General features: G+C 42.1%; 1 protein-coding gene across 2 annotated transcripts in view; it reads right to left on the bottom strand.

The window, feature by feature from the left end:
• Positions 1 to 275: 275 nt before the first annotated feature.
• LOC136867168 (F-box/LRR-repeat protein 20) overlaps positions 276 to 19600 on the bottom strand; it is a 66776-nt gene continuing 47451 nt past the window's right edge. For both annotated transcript variants that reach the window (XM_067144284.2, XM_068227044.1), the window contains exon 2: positions 276 to 1974. In XM_067144284.2, coding sequence (XP_067000385.1) covers positions 617 to 1963 — 1347 coding nt within the window. In that variant the 5' untranslated portion in view covers positions 1964 to 1974 and the 3' untranslated portion in view covers positions 276 to 616. The remainder of the gene's footprint in view (positions 1975 to 19600) is intronic.

Raw genomic sequence — 19600 nt, 5'->3', positions numbered from 1 at the left:
ACAAAAGGACAAGAATAATCTCCACATCTTCAGACACTGCCATCTTCAAACAGATTTGGCTCTCTACTCATCAGTTGCAGTCAGTTACAATTCCTCTACAGCAATTTCTTCTCAGATTTTTAACAGTCAATGAGGAGCCATCTTGACAGGCCTTCTGTCTTAATGAGGGAAGTTTAGGCTATGAAGAAAGCTGGATTAACACAGGGGACAAAAGAGAGAAAGATGAATACATGTGGTAAAAGACTAGAAACACAGGGCGAATTGAATCCAATGGGTCAATATAAGTAATTCTTTTCTCAGCTACTGTATCTGTCAACTCTACATTATATACAATATATACAAACAAAATCAGTCATACTGGATATTCTATTGGCTAGTTCCACTACCTGTGCACATCTATCCAAAGATTCTCTGGATGTGACATGAAAATCTATACATAACAAGGCAGTTTCATGCCATCAGTAACCAGATTCCTTAAATAAATTAATACAGTTGTATACAAAAATTTGTCAATATAGGCCCTAAATATGAACATATTACAAACAACAGTATGCAAAACCTGAATTCAAAGTTGTAATAAATTATTTTATACAACATGCATTACCTATTAGCATCTTCATTGGTACTTTCTGAATATCTGATACAGATGAGCTAACAGACTTGAAGGATGTTCTATGACTAAATGTGGCATTGCAAAACTAAGTTGTTCTTCAGCATCCTGGTATTCACTTTCAGAACTAACTTGAAGAGAGTTCAAATGCTTAAGTTTTTCTGGAATAAGATCAAAGCGTAAACCTGATATGTCACAACCATACAACACCAACTCTTCTAATTCGGTGAAATTTGTCATTAATTTCATACCACTTTCCCTTAGCTCCCTACAACAGCCAAGTCCAAGGTACTTGAGGTGTTTACAGTTTGTAAGATATTCTATACCTCTATCTGTTACTCTTGAATCAAAGAAATCAACAGATTCTAGTTTGGAGAGATTACCTAAATTTTTCAAACTATTATCTGTCAAATTGCTGCAACTAGTCAAATGTAGCTTTTTAAGTAAAGGGCAGTTAAATGCTACCACATTTGCCAGTTCATCTTCATAGGAATAATATTCATCTATAGTAAGTTCTGTTAGTGAAGCCATATTCTTTTTTTCAAACAGTCGTTTAACACTGTTCACATCTATGCATCTTAAGTCTATCAAAGATAAACTTGTCAGGTGACTAGCAGGGGTGAGGAACTGTAGTTCTGGTTCAGTTGTAATGAGATATGTACAATCTACACTTAACTTGTGGAGTGCTCTGCATTCTGATAAATCAATGCACCTTTCTTCACTGACATACGACAAACTAAGAGTTTGCAATTGTGCATACTTTGCAAGCAACAGTTTCTCTAAATCAGAAGTATAGAAACTAAGATGCTGGATGTCAAGATGTTGGAGAGCTGGACAGCCTTCTGCTATTGGTCCTAGATGAATGATTGAGGTACTTTCATCTTTGACAATGAGAGTTTTTAAACAACTAAACTGTCCAATAATACGAGCATTGTTCACATTAGCTAAACACCTGTTCTGAATAACTAGGTACTCAATTTTTGGACATTTGTAGAGTAGATTACTTAAGAACACTGAACTTATCTCATTCTTGGATAAGTCTAATTTTCTTATATCAGTACAATATTCAATCAAGCTGTCAAGCACATCTTGACCAATCTTCACTTTGTCAAAAATCAATGTTCGCAACATTGGGACCTTCTTAAGAACAGATATAATTTTAACATCACTAACTGTTTCTTCCGGTTGATACACAAGATGCTTCCAGAGCTGCAGGTGGAGTGATGCTTGTCTCCATCGAGTACAAACGTTCTGTACAGTATCAGTATAAAGAAGAAAATTAACATCCAAGTAGGAGAGAATTTTTAACAAAATCTCTATCGGCATATCATCAATACCCTTCTTTTTCAGCATTGTGTTCAAATCTGTAAAAAGAAAAAAGCAGTAATGACAATTTTGATAGCTATCCAAAAATATTCCGGAAAGAAACAATACAAAAAATGTTTTTAAATTACACAATGTTCAACGAAGCATTCATCATTAAAATACAGTAATAGTAAAAAAGCAATGTTAAGGGTAGCCTACTGAGAGAATTTTATTTCAGAGAAATACAACGTTCATCACCTATAATGAAACATTCTGCACTGATAGATCTATAAATTTTTGGTTCATTTAGCAATGTTAAAAGTATGCATTTTTGTCCATATCTAATGGAAGCAACAAATATCTGTCAGACAAATGAACACTGATTTCTACACTAGAAATGGGTACCATATTTGATAAAATGAACAAATAAATTAAAAGGAGAGGCTGAAAGGAAAAAAAATTATTCGTCTATGAAAGAGAAGTTCTTAGAAATCCACAAAGGTATTCAACTTTATTCTTGAAGATTCCTTTCAAAACATACTTTTACAATGGGAAATGCAAGGTTTTAGTTCAAGAACTCAAAAATATTCAGACAATGAACACATTAGACAGACAGTAACAGTTTTCAAACAGGTTTGTACTATAAATTAAAATTTACTGGAGTACAGTAGTAATAATGCCAGGCACTAACAAGATTCTCTGCACATCCTGTTTATAGTTTTTAAGCATGTGTTAACTTTATTTATTTGGCATTATATTCATTATAATCAACCTAAATCTCCCTGACAGCTGAGTGGCATCCTAGTCACTCGCTTCTCACAAAGGCAGTCATGGTTCAATTCCCAACAAATGCATGAGGGATTTATGTTGAAAAGTCATGTTTCCAAAGTTCAGATTGCATGTAAAACTGGAGGTCTCATGACTATGATAATGATATTGTCAAAAACAGCTACAAGTTTTTTCTCAACCTGTATGTTATGGACATTAGGTAAGATCATTAATTTTTGTACAGTATTTGCAGGCTGTCACAAAGACAAAGAGTAGCCCACGATGCATTTTAGTTAGGCATGAACCTATTCATTTAAGAATTGAATATTTTTAAGGTCCACATGTATGGTTCCTAAAAATGGAGATAGAACCTCTAAGTGCGCTAACTGCAAATGGTAGTGAATGTCATAGCTAAGGCAAATTAATAACTCTAGATTAGCCTAGTTGATCTCTGTGATAGGAAAAAAGGAAAAGTCAAATCTTAAAATGGAGAAAATATACTGAGAGTGAACACTGAATGAGAGAATGATGAATCATTGTCAATACAATGAAATTATAAATGAAAAGGAGAGGCCACAATAACCAACATTATGATGAATACGATGAACCTGATTAAAAACAGCATAAAACTAACAAACCTGGACTGAAATACAATAACAGATTATGAGTGGTGAAACTAGAGAGTAAAATGAATAAGAACCATATCTGCCACAATATGACTGCCTCTAGATAAGGGGAAATCATGATGATGATTTCTTTCCATTTGTTTTATGTTGCACTGACACAGATGGGTCTTAAGGCAACAATGTGGTAGAAAATGGACTGGAAAGGAAGCAACCATGGCTTTCACCAAGGTACAGCCTAAACACTTGATTGGTGTGAAATGGGGAACCGCAGAAAACCATAATCAGGACTGCCAACAGTGGCGTTCAAACCCACTATTTCCTGAATGCAAGCTAACAGCCAACTCTGTCATTTAAAAAAATTATTATTATAATAACAATAACAATTTTCAGATTAGATGAAACCAGTAATTGTATAAATCTACACGCAAGGGAACAGCTAGTGGTGGTGGTGATTATTGTTTTAAGAGAAAGTACAACTAGACAACCATCCTCTATATAACACTAATGAGAGGGAAAAAATGGAAGGGATCTGACACTCTAAAAAATGATGTGTAAGTGCCCGCCAGTATGTAATGTCCTGTACAATTCCTATGTATGAGCCTGCAGGCTCGTTGGAATTAATTGAAATAAATGAATGAATGAAAGAGCCACGAAGGGTGAGAAAATGAAAGACTCCCTAGGCCTCGAATGGTCTAATACCACTATAAATGGTCCATTATTGGACATTATAAATTTTCCAGTTAGCTCATTCCTGGTTGCCAGCATTTCACCCTTGTGTGCTACGTTAGGCTCATCAGTTGGTACCTAGCACACCTACCAAGACGCTGGCCAGTGCATACCGTGGAGGCCACTGCGAAGGCTACTTGGAGCCACCGGCAGTGTAAATGCACTATGAGAGACTTCGTCTCTTTAACAAAAATTGATGCCTGCTTGGTGGCTCCAAGTAGCCTACACAGTGGCCTCACGGTATGCACTGGCCAGCGTCTTGGTAGGTGTGCTAGGTACCAACTTATGAGCCTAACCTAGCACACGAGGGTGAAATGCTGGCAACCAGGAATGAGTTAGCTGGAAAATTTATAATGTCCAATAACGGACCATTTATATTGGTATTATAAATTTACTCATTCGAGACAAATATTTCAGATTCCCTATGGGAATCAACATCTATATCATGGTCTAATACTGCCGGAGTCAGAAAAGAAGAGTTGACCAAGGGAGGTCAGATAGATGAAAGTGAGGAGCCTGGCACAAGTAAGTGGAAGCAATGCCAGGACTCAGCTAAGGGCCCTGTGGTCGCCAACCCACGCTCCCAAGCTGAGAGCCCCTGGGGCCCAAGGGAACAGGAATTAATGCAATAACTATCGAGCTATTTAGAATCAGCCCGCTGTGAGAGCTGTTAATAGTTTGAGTTCTAGTTTTAAAGCAGTCCCACATATTAGGCAAAGCCACCTTGTATACATAGATCATTTACTGAAAGATACAAATGTCACAGTTGGATTCAGTTGAGTGAAAATATAATAACTATTAATTATAACTGTTTAAGACTTTGCCTTAATGGCAGACAAGGTTTACTTACAATCTCTTACTCTGCAGACAGAATAGCTTTAGCAGGTAAGATTTTTTTTTTAAATTGGTAATTCCAAGACTAATGTGTTGCTGGTTAGGGAAAAAACATATGAGGGTCGAACGCCAGGTAGGAAAAATAATATGTGAAAGAGTGACTCATCTTGTGTACAGTACTTAGGATCAGATTTGGAAAGTAAAAGTAATCCAATTACTTGTAACAAAATACAATTTTAGTAACCTTTACTTGCAAATGCAACTTTCTATAAAATGTAATTTTATCCACGTAATTGACTTCAGGTGAGGATCATTCTGCTATCATATGTGACAGTAGATGGTACTACCTGCAACTGTTTGGCCAAAGGTCAAGGACCATTTCTAAACTTTACACCCAAAGGGAGGACAAACGACTAAGGGTGGAGGAGCCCTCCCTTTAGAGGCCAGGTGAGACCTCTGTGTAGGAAATGACACATTAATTCACCAGAAAGGAGGACATAGTCAATGATTTAGATGGCAAAAGAGGACCCAGTCCCAATGGCAGATAAAAAACGAACTTTTTCCTGTCAGCAATGTCTGTACTTCAGAGAAGTGGTTGCAAAAGGCATCTGTACTCCTGAGGAGTGGCCTAAGGTTACACCTGGTAGTAGGTATAAAATGCCTCTGGGAATAGTGACCCCACCATAATAATAGCCTATATATGATCTGGCCTTCAGAACTTGTCTCAGGAAAGGTTAGGGTGTACCCTCCTGCAAGCGATGTGCAGTTCTTGGGCACTGGAGAAACTTAGAAAAATGGGCAACCAACAGCCAACATCATGAAGGTGGGCTTAATCAAACTTATGACCCTGACAGGAGTGGCAGAAGTAGTGGTGGATTTTATGGAGAAATAGGGTATTGAAATGATGGGGTTGAGCAAAGTTAAATGGAATGGGAAAGGAAAGAAGAGAATGAGGAAAGGATATAAACTATACTGAAGTGGTGGCAGAGAGTCAAAAAATTGAGTGGGCCTGATATCAAAACAGCTGGAAGAGTATATGGATATGGTAGAGTTCATTAATGACAGGATAATAAAAATTAGACTGTGAATGAGGAACAAAGTGAAGGACTTCACACTAGTGTATGTGCTACAGACAGGAAACAAAGAGGAGGATATTGAGGAATTCCTGGAGAAACTAGAAAAGGATATAACTGATGTGGAAGTGATTATCATGGGAGACTTACTCATAAATGTACAGGTGGGAAATTATGGACAAGGAAAGGAAAACGTAATCAGACCATATAGATACAGAAAGGGAATGGAGAAAGACAGAAACTAATTGAGTATTTTGAGAGGAACAGAATGATTGTGGGCAACACATGGTTTCGGAAGAAACATTGCAGGAAAATTACAAGATATGGCTGTGGTGACAGAAGAATGAAATCAGTACGGAAATTGATTACTTTCTGGTGGAAAGGACTAATCACAGACGGTTGGATATAACAGTTTTACGAGGAGAAGTATTCGATGGAGATCATAGAGTTGTGACAGCAAAACTGAAAATGGAGAAATAGGAAAAATTGAAGGAGATAAGAGATAGTAAAATAAAAGTGTGGGAATTAAAAGCTAATAATTTAAAAGAAAGAATTTCTGGTGACACTGAAACAAATAAATTCCATTTACTGAAGTAGGAAACGTGAAAGATGAATGGTCCAACTTCAAACGGGCATTTGTATGTGGGGCAGAGAGGGCCTGTGGTAGAATATCAGAAGTGAACGAAAAGGAGACACCACCGTGGAATGAGAAGGTGAGAGGAGCAGTGAAAGAAAAAATGAAAACATGGCAAAAATAGAATGGAGATGAAAAAAAGAAAGCAAAAGGAAGTGTCTTGATAATAAAAGGAAATGTCAGAAATTGGTAAAAGAAGAAAAGAAAAGTTGGGAAGAATTTATATGAAAGATGGAAACAGATCGAGCTAGCAATAAAAGAATGCTGTATGGAATTATACGATGTAATAGGAAAGAAAGAGTTTATACAAAGTTGATGAAAGGGAAAGGTGGAGAGTTGCTAACACATCCAGAAGAAATAGAGAAGATGTCAGGAGAATTTTTATAAACTGCTGAATGTGAGAAATTGTGCAGTAAGAACGCTGATCAACAAATACTGAGACTGATTTTTTTTTCACAGACGTTTATTACTCCATTTCAATGTTTATATGATCTTTATCAAAGTAGTCCCCTCCTACTTCTATGCACGTTTTATGGTGTCTCTCCCAGTCCTTGAACACATGCTGCAGACCATTCTTTGTCAGGTCCTTGAGAATCACTTTTCTTGAGCACTGCTTCAGAATTCTCAAACTGAATGCCCCTAAGCTTTGCCTTTAGTGATGGGGAAAAAAATCACAGGGTGCAAGATCAGGGCTATAAGGTGGATGCAGTACACAGGTAATGTTGAATCGAACAAAGAACTGCATGACTTGATTTGCAACATGAGGTCATGCATTGTCATGATGAAGTCACTTTCCAGTCCAAGAAAGCTCTGATCGTTTCTTTTTTTTTTTTTTTTTTTTTTTTTTTGCTAGTTGTGTTTTAAGTCGCACCAACACAGATAGGTCTTATGGCGACGATGGGATAGGAAAGGGCTAGGAGTGGGAAGGAAGGTATAGCCCCAGCATTTGCCTGGTGTGAAAATGGGAAACCACGGAAAACCATTTTCAGGGCTGCCGACAGCGGGGTTCGAACCTACTATCTCCCGAATACTGGATACTGGCCGCACTTAAGCGACTGCAGCTAGGTCATTTCTTTGTGATGTGCTTCCTCAGTGTAGCCAATACTGATGTGTAGTAACAGTAGTGTGAGGGGGAACTGCATGCTGGTAAATCATTCCATTACAGTCAAAAAGTGTAATCACCATCACTTTTCCTGCAGATGGAACAACTTTTGCCTTTTTTGGTAATTTTCCACACTGTGCTGGCTTGTTTTCCTTCAGGATCATAACAATGCTTCAGCTTTTCGTAAGTTTCAGTGGCTGTATGATTTAAATACAAAACAGAATTTGAATGCACTGTACTGCTCCTCCCGCGTCACCTCCATTGTCTGGTATGTGAAATGCACGTAGCGTCTACAAAATAAAGCATTACTACCAACCTATCAACACAAAAGTGCTGTCGTCTACGTACATTATACATAAAAACCTGCTCTTTTCAAATATTTATGTTACAGATTGGAACTATTATGGAAGCTACAGGAAAAAAAATCAGTCTCAGTCTTTGCTGATCTGCCCTTATAGATGATATAACCATATCAAGGGTGGAATTAGCAGTCCATATAATGTCAATGGGGAAGACACCAGAAATGGATTAAATTAGTGTGGAAATGATAAAGGCTGCTGGACCCTCTTGGACTACAATGGGTGTACAGATTGGAAAGTGCATATGAAGACAAATGTGTTTCAGAAGATTAGGGGAAAGGGAATAATAATAGGCTACCAGTTTTTAAGAAGGGGGACAAAAAAGTGTGTGATAGAGTATAGAGAAATCACACTCTTATGATGATGATGCTTTTCTGTTTAAAGGGACCTAACACCTAGGTCATCAGCCCCTAATGGTACAAAATGAGACAAAATGTAATGACAATTTAAAAATCCAAAATCATTCACTGACCAGAATTCAAAATGTGATGAAGAATGAATGGATGAATATGAATTTAAAACAATCAGTGCATCCGACCCGCAATGCCCCACCTTCCCAGAAACTATCTTAAAACAATAGTATTACTGACCAAGGGACTACTTCTAAAGCACAATACTGAATTGATGATGCTTGTTGTCTAAAGAGGGTCCAAAATCCAGGTCAACGGCCTCTCGTAATGGTACTTATCCCTAGTAAAGTAGAACCATGGTATTTCTCATGTTGCGGTACTAATCAAAAGTAGCGTAGACTCATGGTATTCCACACATTATGGTACTACTCACAAGTATTGTACATCGCACAGGTAATGCAGACCTATGGTGTTCTCACATAATGGCGTCACTCATAGGCAGTGCAAACCCATGGTGTTCCTCACCTAGGTGTACTAATCACAGGCACCTGTATTCCTGTGGTATTCCTCACATAGTAGATACTAATCACAGGCAACGCAGACCCACGGTGTCACACATATCGTGCTAGTAATCACAGGCAACACCCAGACCCATGGTATTTCTCATGTAATAGTACTAATCACAAGCAACGTAAGCTCGTGGTGTTCCGCATATAGTGATACTAATCACAGGTACTGTAAACTCACAGTGAACCACTCCCTGCTGCTGCTAATCACAAAAGCAACACTTGGTGTTCCCCATGTGATGGTACTAATCATAAGTAGTTTCATGGTTCTCATCCCTTGGTCGTCCCCTTTTAGTCGCCTCTTACGACAGGCAGGGGATACCGTGGGTGTATTCTTTGTCTGCGTCCTCCACCCACAGGGGGGAGAAAGAGAGAAAAAAAGAAAAGCCCATCACTTTGAAAAATGAAGTAACAGACGAAGAATGGCAAGGGCCATGTTGGTCATGAAAATAAAAGACTTCCTAGGCCTCGAATGCTCTAATACCGGCGGGGTTAGTTGACCAAGGGAGGTTGGACAGGATAGATGAAAGTGAGGAGCTTGCCACAAGTGGAAACAATGCCAGGACTCAGTGAAGGGCCCCATGGTTGCCAACTCACGCTCCCAAGTTAAGAGCCCCTGGGGTCCCTTTCAGTCACCTCGTACAACAGGCAGGGGATACCGTGGGTGTATTCTTCATCTACATCCCTCACCCACAGGGGGTACACTCTATTTACAAGTGGCAAAAATACTGGAAAGTATATTAGATAGAAGAATGAGAAGGGTAGAAGGAGAGTTGCAAGAGGAATAGTATGGCTTTAGAAGTGGAAGATCTACAATGGACACAATCTTCAGCATGAGGCAATTAATGGAAAAGAGTTGGGAATATTCACGAAATTTACAGATCTGACAAAGGCATACAATAGTGTTCCCAGGGAGAAGGTATGGGAAACCATGCTCAAAACAGAGACTGGGTACACAAACTGTTGAAATTTTGCAAGCAATGTAAAAAAAAAAACTGTCAGCAGTGTACAGACTCCACGTGGAAAGACAGAACAGTTTAGAAATGAAACTGAACTAAGATAGGGGAGTATGTTGTTGTCTTTTCTTTCTAATAGTTATGGACGAAATTGATTTTTTATAATGTTATTCATTTTACGTCCGTCTACCTACTTTTACGGTTTTTGGAGATGCAGAGGTGCCACAATTTTGCCCCACAGGCGTTCTTTTACATGCCAGTACATCTACTGACATGAGGCTGATGTATTTAAGCACCTTCAAATACCACCGGAATGAGCCAGGGTCGAACCTGCCAAGTTGGGGTCAGAAGGCCAGCGCCTTATACGAAGGCCATCCGGAAAGTGATACCTACTTGCGCAATAAAGACACAGGAGTAAATATTAACAAATATACACATTTTTATTGGAAAGAGCATACTTTACACTACTTCTCCACATAATCTCCAAGCAAATTTAGGCATTTGTCATATCGTGGGACGAGTTTTTGTATTCCAGCGTCATAGTCCTCCGCCGCCAGCGTATTGAGATACGTAGTCACGGCTCGTTTAAGTTCTTCATCGCTGTCAAATCTTTTTCCCGCCAGAAAATCTAAGCTTCGTAAAAAGATGAAAATCCGAAGGGGCCAAGTCCGGGCTATACGGGGGATGGTCGAAGGTTTCCCACTTGAACTGCTGCAAAAGTTGTGTTATCGCAGCTGCATGAGTCCTGGCATTGTCATGAAGGAGAATGACGCCTGTAGACAATAGACCTCACCGTGGATTTTGTATTGCCCGCCGTAATTTCTTTAATGTTTCACAATACGCATTAGCATTAATTGTACCTCCACGGGCCATAAAATCAATGAACAGTACACCTCGGCGATCCCAGAAAACGGTTGCCATGAGTTGCCTGGTGGACAGAACTATCTTGATTTTTTTTTTTTTTTTTTTTGGTTTGGTTTGGTTTGTGAATAAGCATGATGCCACACTCCATTGACTGTCGTTTACTCTCAGGTGATGCATAACAAACCCATGTTTCGTCCCCAGTAATGATGCGAGTCAGGAAAGAGTCTCCTTCATCGGAATAACGTCCCAAAAACGTCAGTGCTGCAGCCATACGCTTGGTTTTGTGCTCCTCTGTAAGCATGCGAGGGACCCACCTTGCACAGATTTTTGAATAATGCAGGTGGTCTTTGACAATTTCATGAACAATTGTTCGAGACACATTAGGAAAATGTTCACCGAGTTCATCAAGTGTGACGCGCCTATCGTTCCTCACGCATTCGTCTACTGCGCTCAGCAGTTGGTCTGTAATGACAGATGGTCTCCCTGAACGCTCCTCGTCGTGTGTATTTCCCCTCCCCCAGGTTGAAGTTGTGACACCAGCGCCGAACAGACGACTCGTCCATCACATTGTCTCCATACACCTCCGTTAATTGGCGATGAATATCACAAAGTCGAACGTTTCGTGCTTTAAGAAATTTAATCACGGCCCTCACTTCACAACTGGCGGGGTTCTCAATTTGTTTTAAACATTTTAAACGATCACAGACATAACACAGGCAATGCTAGCGTCGCGCAACCTCGCACAGAGCAGGCAGACAAACCATTGACGCGGTCTGACCTTGCCCAGCGGCTCCCCGAGTCGTCAGCGCTTCATGCGGCGCTAACGGGTACTACTTTCTGGATGGCCCTCGTATACCGGTACTTAAAAGCTCATCAAACTTTTACACTCGCTAACCTTATTCAAGATGGGGAAGCCACACACAAATGCAGATCGAAAGTTCCACAACATTACGGGAGCCAAAGCTCATACCACACGGCCACATAAGGGGAAAACCAAGATTAATAGGACAAAATGAAAGAATGCTGAACACCTCAAGCAATCCCGTGACATGAGTTGTCAATAAAACTCAACCGGCCAGAAGGCCCATGACACAGAGGATAAGCCATACTACTTGGTGACTAAGATAGAAAAGAAAGATTGAAACACGGATAGGAAATTTAGTTACAATATTTAGTCACCAGAAAACAAAGTGAGTAAGGGAAATGTGTGTACATAACCGTGCGTTATTACATTACAAATCCCCATGAGGGTTTTACATATGTCCATAGACTGCCTTGAAAACCTACATTCGAAGTCGTAACAGAAAGAAGAAAAGCCTACATTAAAATTGAAGGGAAATGCAGCGCAACCTAACAGTTACATGCTACAGGGCATGTTGGAATTCTCCTTTTGCCACACATAGGTAAAGTTCACATAATTAGGTGATAGTTCTGCTTTACCTTACACTGCCATTGCTACGCCATAGCAAGCCCCAGCCACGTCAACCAGCCCCCAGAGTGAGATTTCACTAAATGTAGCACTCTCAAAGTCCCGAAACAAAATTGCACTTAAGGCTCAAACTCACAGCCATATATAGGAACTGGCTGGGTGCAGATTTAGAGTGACATAATTAGACTTTTGATTGGTGGAACAAGGCATCATAAGGCAGAGAGCAGATTGGTTGATCATTAGGTATTGGGCAATAGAGGCAATTCAAAAACAGCTGAAGATAATTTAGGTTTACTCAACCTCAAAACAGGAGCAATTCCTGACCAAGTTAATTACAGTGAAATACATTAAGAGGCACTTAGAATCAATGGTGGTGACATCTTGTGAAGGTACATAAAACTTAGCTGATATGGTTGAGTTCAAGCAGTATTCGTGAGATTTTTCTCTTGACAGTTGATGAAGTCGGAATTCAAACTCAAGGAGAGGCCACACTATTATTATTATTATTATTATTATTATTATTATTATTATTAGCCCGCCTGATGGCCATGATCGTTAAGGCGTTGAAGTCTAAACGGTCTGACACCGAGGTCAGCCGGTTCGAGTCCTGTTGGTCGAAAAAAATTTCACCATCAGAATGTTGGCTGCTACAGTAGGGGAGGCGGTGGTATACAATTTCCAACCAAGCTCGATAGCTGCAGTCACTTAAGTGCGGCCAGTATCCAGTATTCGGGAGATAGTGGGTTCGAACCCCACTGTCGGCTGCCCTGAAGATGGTTTTCCGTGGTTTCCCATTTTCACACCAGGCAAATGCTGGGCCTGTACCTTAAGGCCACGGCCGCTTCCTTCCCACTCCTAGCCCTCTCCTGTCCCATCGTCGCTATAAGACCTATCTGTGTCGGTGCCAATATCAAAAATACAATTTCTAATCACTAGATTGGGTGCCAAAAGTCTGGACTAAATTCCAAACCTCTCCACAGTGCTCATATGGAGTGAGGGCATATGACGCTGTAATAGTGATTCGTCCGTCGGATGGACAAGTTAAGCCTTTAGCAGATCCCTTGGTGCTATTCGACAGGAGTAGGCTACGTGCCGAGGCCGGGTTTCACCCTCTCCCTTCCTAGTATCATATATCACGTCATTCATTTCATCTCGTTAATACCTCACCCACGTTAACAACCGAGTCAAATCAACAACTGTATGATGACGGGAAATAATAATGGAAGTCCCGCGATAATAAACATCTTCAAGACATATGACCACAGGAGGAAACATTTCAAATATACAGCGAGCATGTCACCAAAAAGATTTCTAAGAGAAATGGAGGAGTATTTTAGCGAAAATGGGATTCCCAAGGATAAAAAGTCACTAGTAATAGAGAAACATTTAGACTCGAATCCTAATTTATGGGATCAGGCATTCAAATATAGTTTCCATGAATACGACGAATTTGAAATTGCTTTTCTAAGAAGATTCTGGAACTCTGAAGTTCAACAAAACGTAAGGTTGGAATTATACTCAAAGAAATAGGCCTATGCGTCGACAGGTCAGACAAGGTTTAACGATTATTTTGCGTATCAGTTCTAACGATTCCATTATATAGATGCAGCACCCAGTGGGCTCGAGGCGATTAAAACAATACAGAAAGAGTTTCCGCCAGATTATTAGCAGCTGCGAATGTAGAACCCGCGATTGATAAGTAAAATATATTGAGGCAGCTAGATATGACAACGATACATCCTACAAGTAGAGTACTACGTAAGCAAAATAATGAAGAAGCAATAAACGTATTAACGCAAGAAAATACTGGTAGGAACACACCCGGTGAAAAACGAAACAATTCAAGAAACTATGGACGGAAGGAATGGAACGAATGAGAAGAAAGAAGAAGAGATAAAATTAGATGCCAATGTAGAAGTAATCAACCTTATGAAGGATATAACGGAAATAACAGATTCATACCATATTACAAATCTGGTAATCGATTCATAGAAAATATAAATAGATTTAATTACAAAAGAAGACAATATGTGGGGATGGACAAGAATTTTTTTCTATTTGCTTTACGTCGCACCGACACAGGTCTTTTTTTGCTATTGGCTTTACGTCGCACCGACACAGACAGGTCTTATGGCGACGATGGGACAGGAAAGGGCTAGGACTGAGAAGGAAGCGGCCGTGGCCTTAATTAAGGTACAGCCCCAGCATTTGCCTGGTGTGAAAATGGGAAACCACTGAGAACCATCTTCAGGGCTGCCCAGAGTGAGGTTCGAACCCACTATCTCCCGATTACTGGATACTGGCCGCACTTAAGCGACGGCAGCTATCGAACTCGGTAAAGAAATTATAAGGAAAGAAAATGCATGAATAGGAAATACGTCCAAGATCTGCGAGATGCTACCCAGAATAAAGAAAGATGGGAATGCGCGACTAAGGATCAATTTTTTGTTTGCTATTTGTTTTACGTCGCACCGACGATGGAATAGGAAAGGCCTAGGAATGGGAAGGAAGTGGCCGTGGCCTTAATTAAGGTACAGCCCCAGCATTTGCCTGGTGTGAAAATCAGAAACCACGGAAAACCATCTTCAGGGCTGCCGACAGTGGGGTTCGAACACACTATCTCCCGATTACTGGATACTCGATCAAAGATCAAAATGTAAATGTTGACTTAGAGGGCGCAACAAGGCTACCAATCAATCACTACTGATCTGCATTTAGGGCAGTCGCCCAGGTGGCAGATTCCCTATCTGTTGTTTTCCTAGCCTTTTCTTAAATGATTGTAAAGAAATTGGATATGTATTGAACATCTCCCGAACTCCTCTTCCTATAAAAGAATATTTGCCCCAATTTATCCTCTTGAATTCCAACTTTATCTTCATATTGTGATCTTTTCTACATTTTGAAGACACCACTCAGACTTATTTGTCTACTGATGTCATTCCACGCCAGTTCTCCACTGACAGCTCGGAACATACCACTTAGTCGAACAGCTCGTCTTTCTCCCAAGTCTTCACAGCCCAAACTTTGCAACATTTTTGTAACGCTACTCTTTTGTCGGAAATCACCAAGAACAAATCGAGCTGCTTTTCTTTGGATTTTGTCCAGTTCTTGAATCAAGTAATCCTGGTGAGGGTCCCATACACTGGAACCATACTTTAGTTGGGGTCTTACCAGAGACTTATATGGCCTCTCCTTTACATCCTTACTACAACCACTTATGGGGGACTTGCTCGCCAACCTCCTCGGCTACTCGCGGCTCTCGCCAGTGCTTACTTTCCATCGTACACGCGCCTCGCCGGGGCTTATATAAGCGCAGGGGGGTTGTGGCCTGGCAAGGTCACAGACGACCTTAGCTCCGGACACTGACGCCGTAGAGAAGGGAATTAACGTGACAGATGGTGTTTCACTCACGAAACACTACATACGACACATGTTAGACACAAACACAAACTCACACACGAACTCTAAAGCGAACCGGAGTCCAGGCTCGCACCTTATGGTCCAGCCCATGCGGCCCGCACCGAACGCTGCATAGCTGAAACAGCTGCTGGCGTGGCGAGGACTGGGGTCGAAGAGCCATCCGGCCCGGTAGCGCAAGAGGCCAAACCCAATACGGAGAGCACCTGTCCCCCAGGCCCCGATTTACAAATGGGCGGACTGGGCACTTGCCCAGGGCGCCAGTTTTTGAGGGGCGGCGGCTGGCGGATCGAGTAATTATGGCCTGCGTGAATTACGTCTTAAATTCATTAAACTCAAATTACTTTGACATTCCACAAATTATTCCAATTATTTTATTAGCCTAAATAAAACACTTTAAACTATTCTAAATTTAAAACCTGAATTCCACGAACCTACTACGCTGGCGTAGCAGGGGGAGACGTGATACTCCCACGTGGCGCGTCCCAGGTGGCGGATAGGGGGTCCTAACCGGGTTGCCGGCGGACTTGAGGGAAATAAAATACCTCTCGCGGACCGAACACACAACCCCCTGTGGGTGGGGGACGCCGACGAAGAATACACCCACGCCATCCCCTGCCTGTCGTAAGAGGCGACTAAAAGGGGCGACCAAGGGATGACTGGATTGGAATCATGAAACTACTTGTGATTAGTACCACCACGCGGAGAACACCGTGGGTCGCTATTACTTGCGCGTAGTACCACTATGTTAGGTACGAAATAGGTTTGTGATTTGTAGCAATCAGGAGCACCGTGCGGTCAGGCTTTAACGGTACCTGTGATTAGTAGCACTATATGAGCGACGCCAGGGTTGTGGCTTGCCTATGATTAGTACCCACTATATAAGGAACACCACGGGATAGTACGAGTCCCTGTGGTTAGTACACTTATGTGATGAACACCATAGGTCTGTATTGCATGTGCCAATTTCATTACCTGTGAGTAGTACCATAATGTGTAGAATACCGTGAGTCTTTGATACTTTTGATTAGTACCGCAGCATGTTAAATACCATGTTTCTACTTTCCAAGCGATAAGTACCATTATGAGAGGCCGATGGTCTATATTTTGGACCCCTTTAACTTGCAAGGATTATCGATTCAGTATTGAGCTATAAAAGCAGTCCCTTGGTGAGTATTACTATTGTTTTCCATCAGTTTCTGAGACTGAGGCATTGCGGGTCCGTTCCACTGATAGTTTTGAACTTCATATCCATCCGTTCATTTTTCGTCCTCACGCTTTGAATTCTGGTCAGTGGAGGATTTTGAATTTTTATTTTGTCATTGCATTTCGTCTCATTTCGTACCATCAGGGGCCGACGACCTAGATGTTAGGCCCCTTAAAACAACAAGCATCATCATCAAAACCTGAATTTAATCTACATATTTAAATTTTATGAAGGAAATATGTCTTATTTCTATAATTATTTACTTACACACAAACCAACGGCTTTTTAAATAAAAATAAAAACAGCCTGATTCTTATTTGGCTGTTACCTTTATTTGGCTTGATAAGTTCAATTATGAGAATTAACTGTATTTGCATAATGTGCTGTTCTAAAACTCATAATCTTGAAAACTGTAATATTTAATTTGTAAACAATTATTTTTTAGAGGAACAGGAAAACGAGCAGGGGGTGGGGGTGGCTAAATATTGTATGCCCAGGGCGCTAACTACTTGAAATCGGGGCCTGCTGTCCCCCCAACGCAACCCACCCCCTCCTACCCAACCTGGTGGTTAACCAGCTGGGCACCGGGAAAACGGGACCAAGTCCCATCAACCGGAGCGAAGAGGCGGCCCCCCGGGGAAGGAAAGAGGGCAATAAGAACCGGACTCGCCGGATGGCGCCACCTAAAGTCCAATCCCCCACCGTGCAAGCCGGCAAATCGGACTCAGACTCCAACGAGGCCAAGATGGTGATGGACTTGTCATCCCAGGAGGCCGACTCTGAAAGCTCGGAGGGAGAAGATCAGCGTGAGCGCGGAGTGACCGAAACCTTGGACCCAGCCACCCAGCCGGGAGACCACGGTGACGGTTACCGGGAGGCTAAAGGGAGGAAGAGGGGGAAGGGGAAGGGAAAAGAACCCCAGCCCCTGAGCCGCAAAGCTCAGAAAGAAGGGGTACGTAACCCGAGTACCCGAGCCGATAGCAGCACAGAAACATCTATCGGCTCAACCCAGCCACCGACAACCAAACAGATGCACACCACACACAAGAGACAGACTCGTCAGAGCCCACCTCAACCACCACAAACAACAAAACCAATCACCCGTAAGGGGTCAACTTCCCACCCCTTACGGTATACACCAAGGACACAAAGACACTTGAAATGGAGCTCCTCAAAAAGCTGCCGCATGAGCAGAGAAAATATTACTTTTCTAGGCCTAGAGTAGACACACATGAAGCGATCCGGCTACACATGTCAAGGTTTGAGAGGTATGAAATCGCTATCGAGGTGCTAAAATGGCTGAATATTAATTTTGTAAAAGTATTGCCAAACAGCTCTATGAAGCGGTTCGTAGTGATGACCCCCCATTAACGGAAGTAATGCGGACGAAATCCAGCTAGCTCTGAAAGCGCAGGATATCCCCGCATTCTCCGTAGTGCGGATGCGAACAGGGAATAGGCCAGCCAAAGGCAACCTATTCCTATTTGCCGTGGCGGACACCCCAGGAGCGGACAACCTGCGGAAAATGCGAATGCTCGCGAACATGCTGGTATCGGTTGAGCCGTACCGTCCCCCAGCCACTGGCCCCCAATGTGGAGTGTGTCAGAAGCATGGCCATCTAGGGGCGGCGTGCCGCAGATGCGCCGCCTCCAACTTGTCCCGCGACTGCCGCCACGGCAGCGACCCCACCTACCTTAAGTGCGCTAACTGCGGGGGGGAACACGCGGCTAACTTTAAGGACTGTCCCAGCCGCAGGGACTTCGAAGCCGCCTTTCAAGGCAAAGGGTCACAGGGTGACAAGCGTGGCAACCCTAAAGCCCAAGCAGGCCCTTAACGCACAGGCGCTTCACGCACGAAGAAATAAGGCTCCCTCTGGCAAAAAGGACCCTTCAGGTCCTGCAGGCCCTTTAGGCACAAAGGGCGAAAAACTAGGCCCTTCAGGCAATCAGCGTCCATCAGGTGGAGGTCTCTTGAATTTTAAACCTACACGGACGAAGGGTGAACACAACCCCGGGCCCTCAGCCCAACCAGGCCCTACCTCCGTCCAAACCAAGACCTCCAACCGTAATAGAAAGAAGGCCCAGCCCCATGCAATGAACTAAAGGCAAGTTAACTCCACGCAAGCTCCCCCTGAGCTGCCACAGGGCCCGCCGCAGGCTAGCTTCACCCCCCGCAAAAAACCTGCCACTAGTAAAAGGGCATCCGCACCACCGCCCCCAACGCCCGCCTCCAGCACCATACCAGCCTCTACCATCTCACCACCTACACCTGAAACACTAACACAGGTGCAACAGCCAGAAGGGAACATGGCAGGAAGGGTGTTCAGGGGAAAGGTATTCGAAATTCTGATAAACGTCTTCCCGAACCTGAACCTAACCGAAATCATAACCACTGGAGTTATGATAGCCAAACTGCTGGCCATGAACCTATCAATCCCACGGCTAGGGGACCTGGCGAACGTGATCTCCGACCTCCTAACCTAAGATGGCTGAACAACCCAACGAGGATAATAATAATAATAATAATAATAATAATAATAATAATAATAATAATAATAATAATAATAATAATAATAATAATAGTAATAGTAATAACGATAACAACAACACCAACAACACACAAAGGCTTCGAGTACGAGTATGGAACTTCCAGGGCATCAGCTCCAGAAAATATGAACTCGAACCCTTCCTAGTCGCGAACACTATTCATGTAGCACTCCTAACAGATACGTTCCTCCCACCGGGGAAGAAGTTCAACATAAGAGGCTACAAAAT

Source organism: Anabrus simplex, chromosome 3, assembly GCF_040414725.1.
Source record: "Anabrus simplex isolate iqAnaSimp1 chromosome 3, ASM4041472v1, whole genome shotgun sequence".
Taxonomy (NCBI): Eukaryota; Metazoa; Arthropoda; class Insecta; order Orthoptera; family Tettigoniidae; genus Anabrus; species Anabrus simplex.
This window is presented reverse-complemented; position numbering and strand designations above follow the sequence as displayed.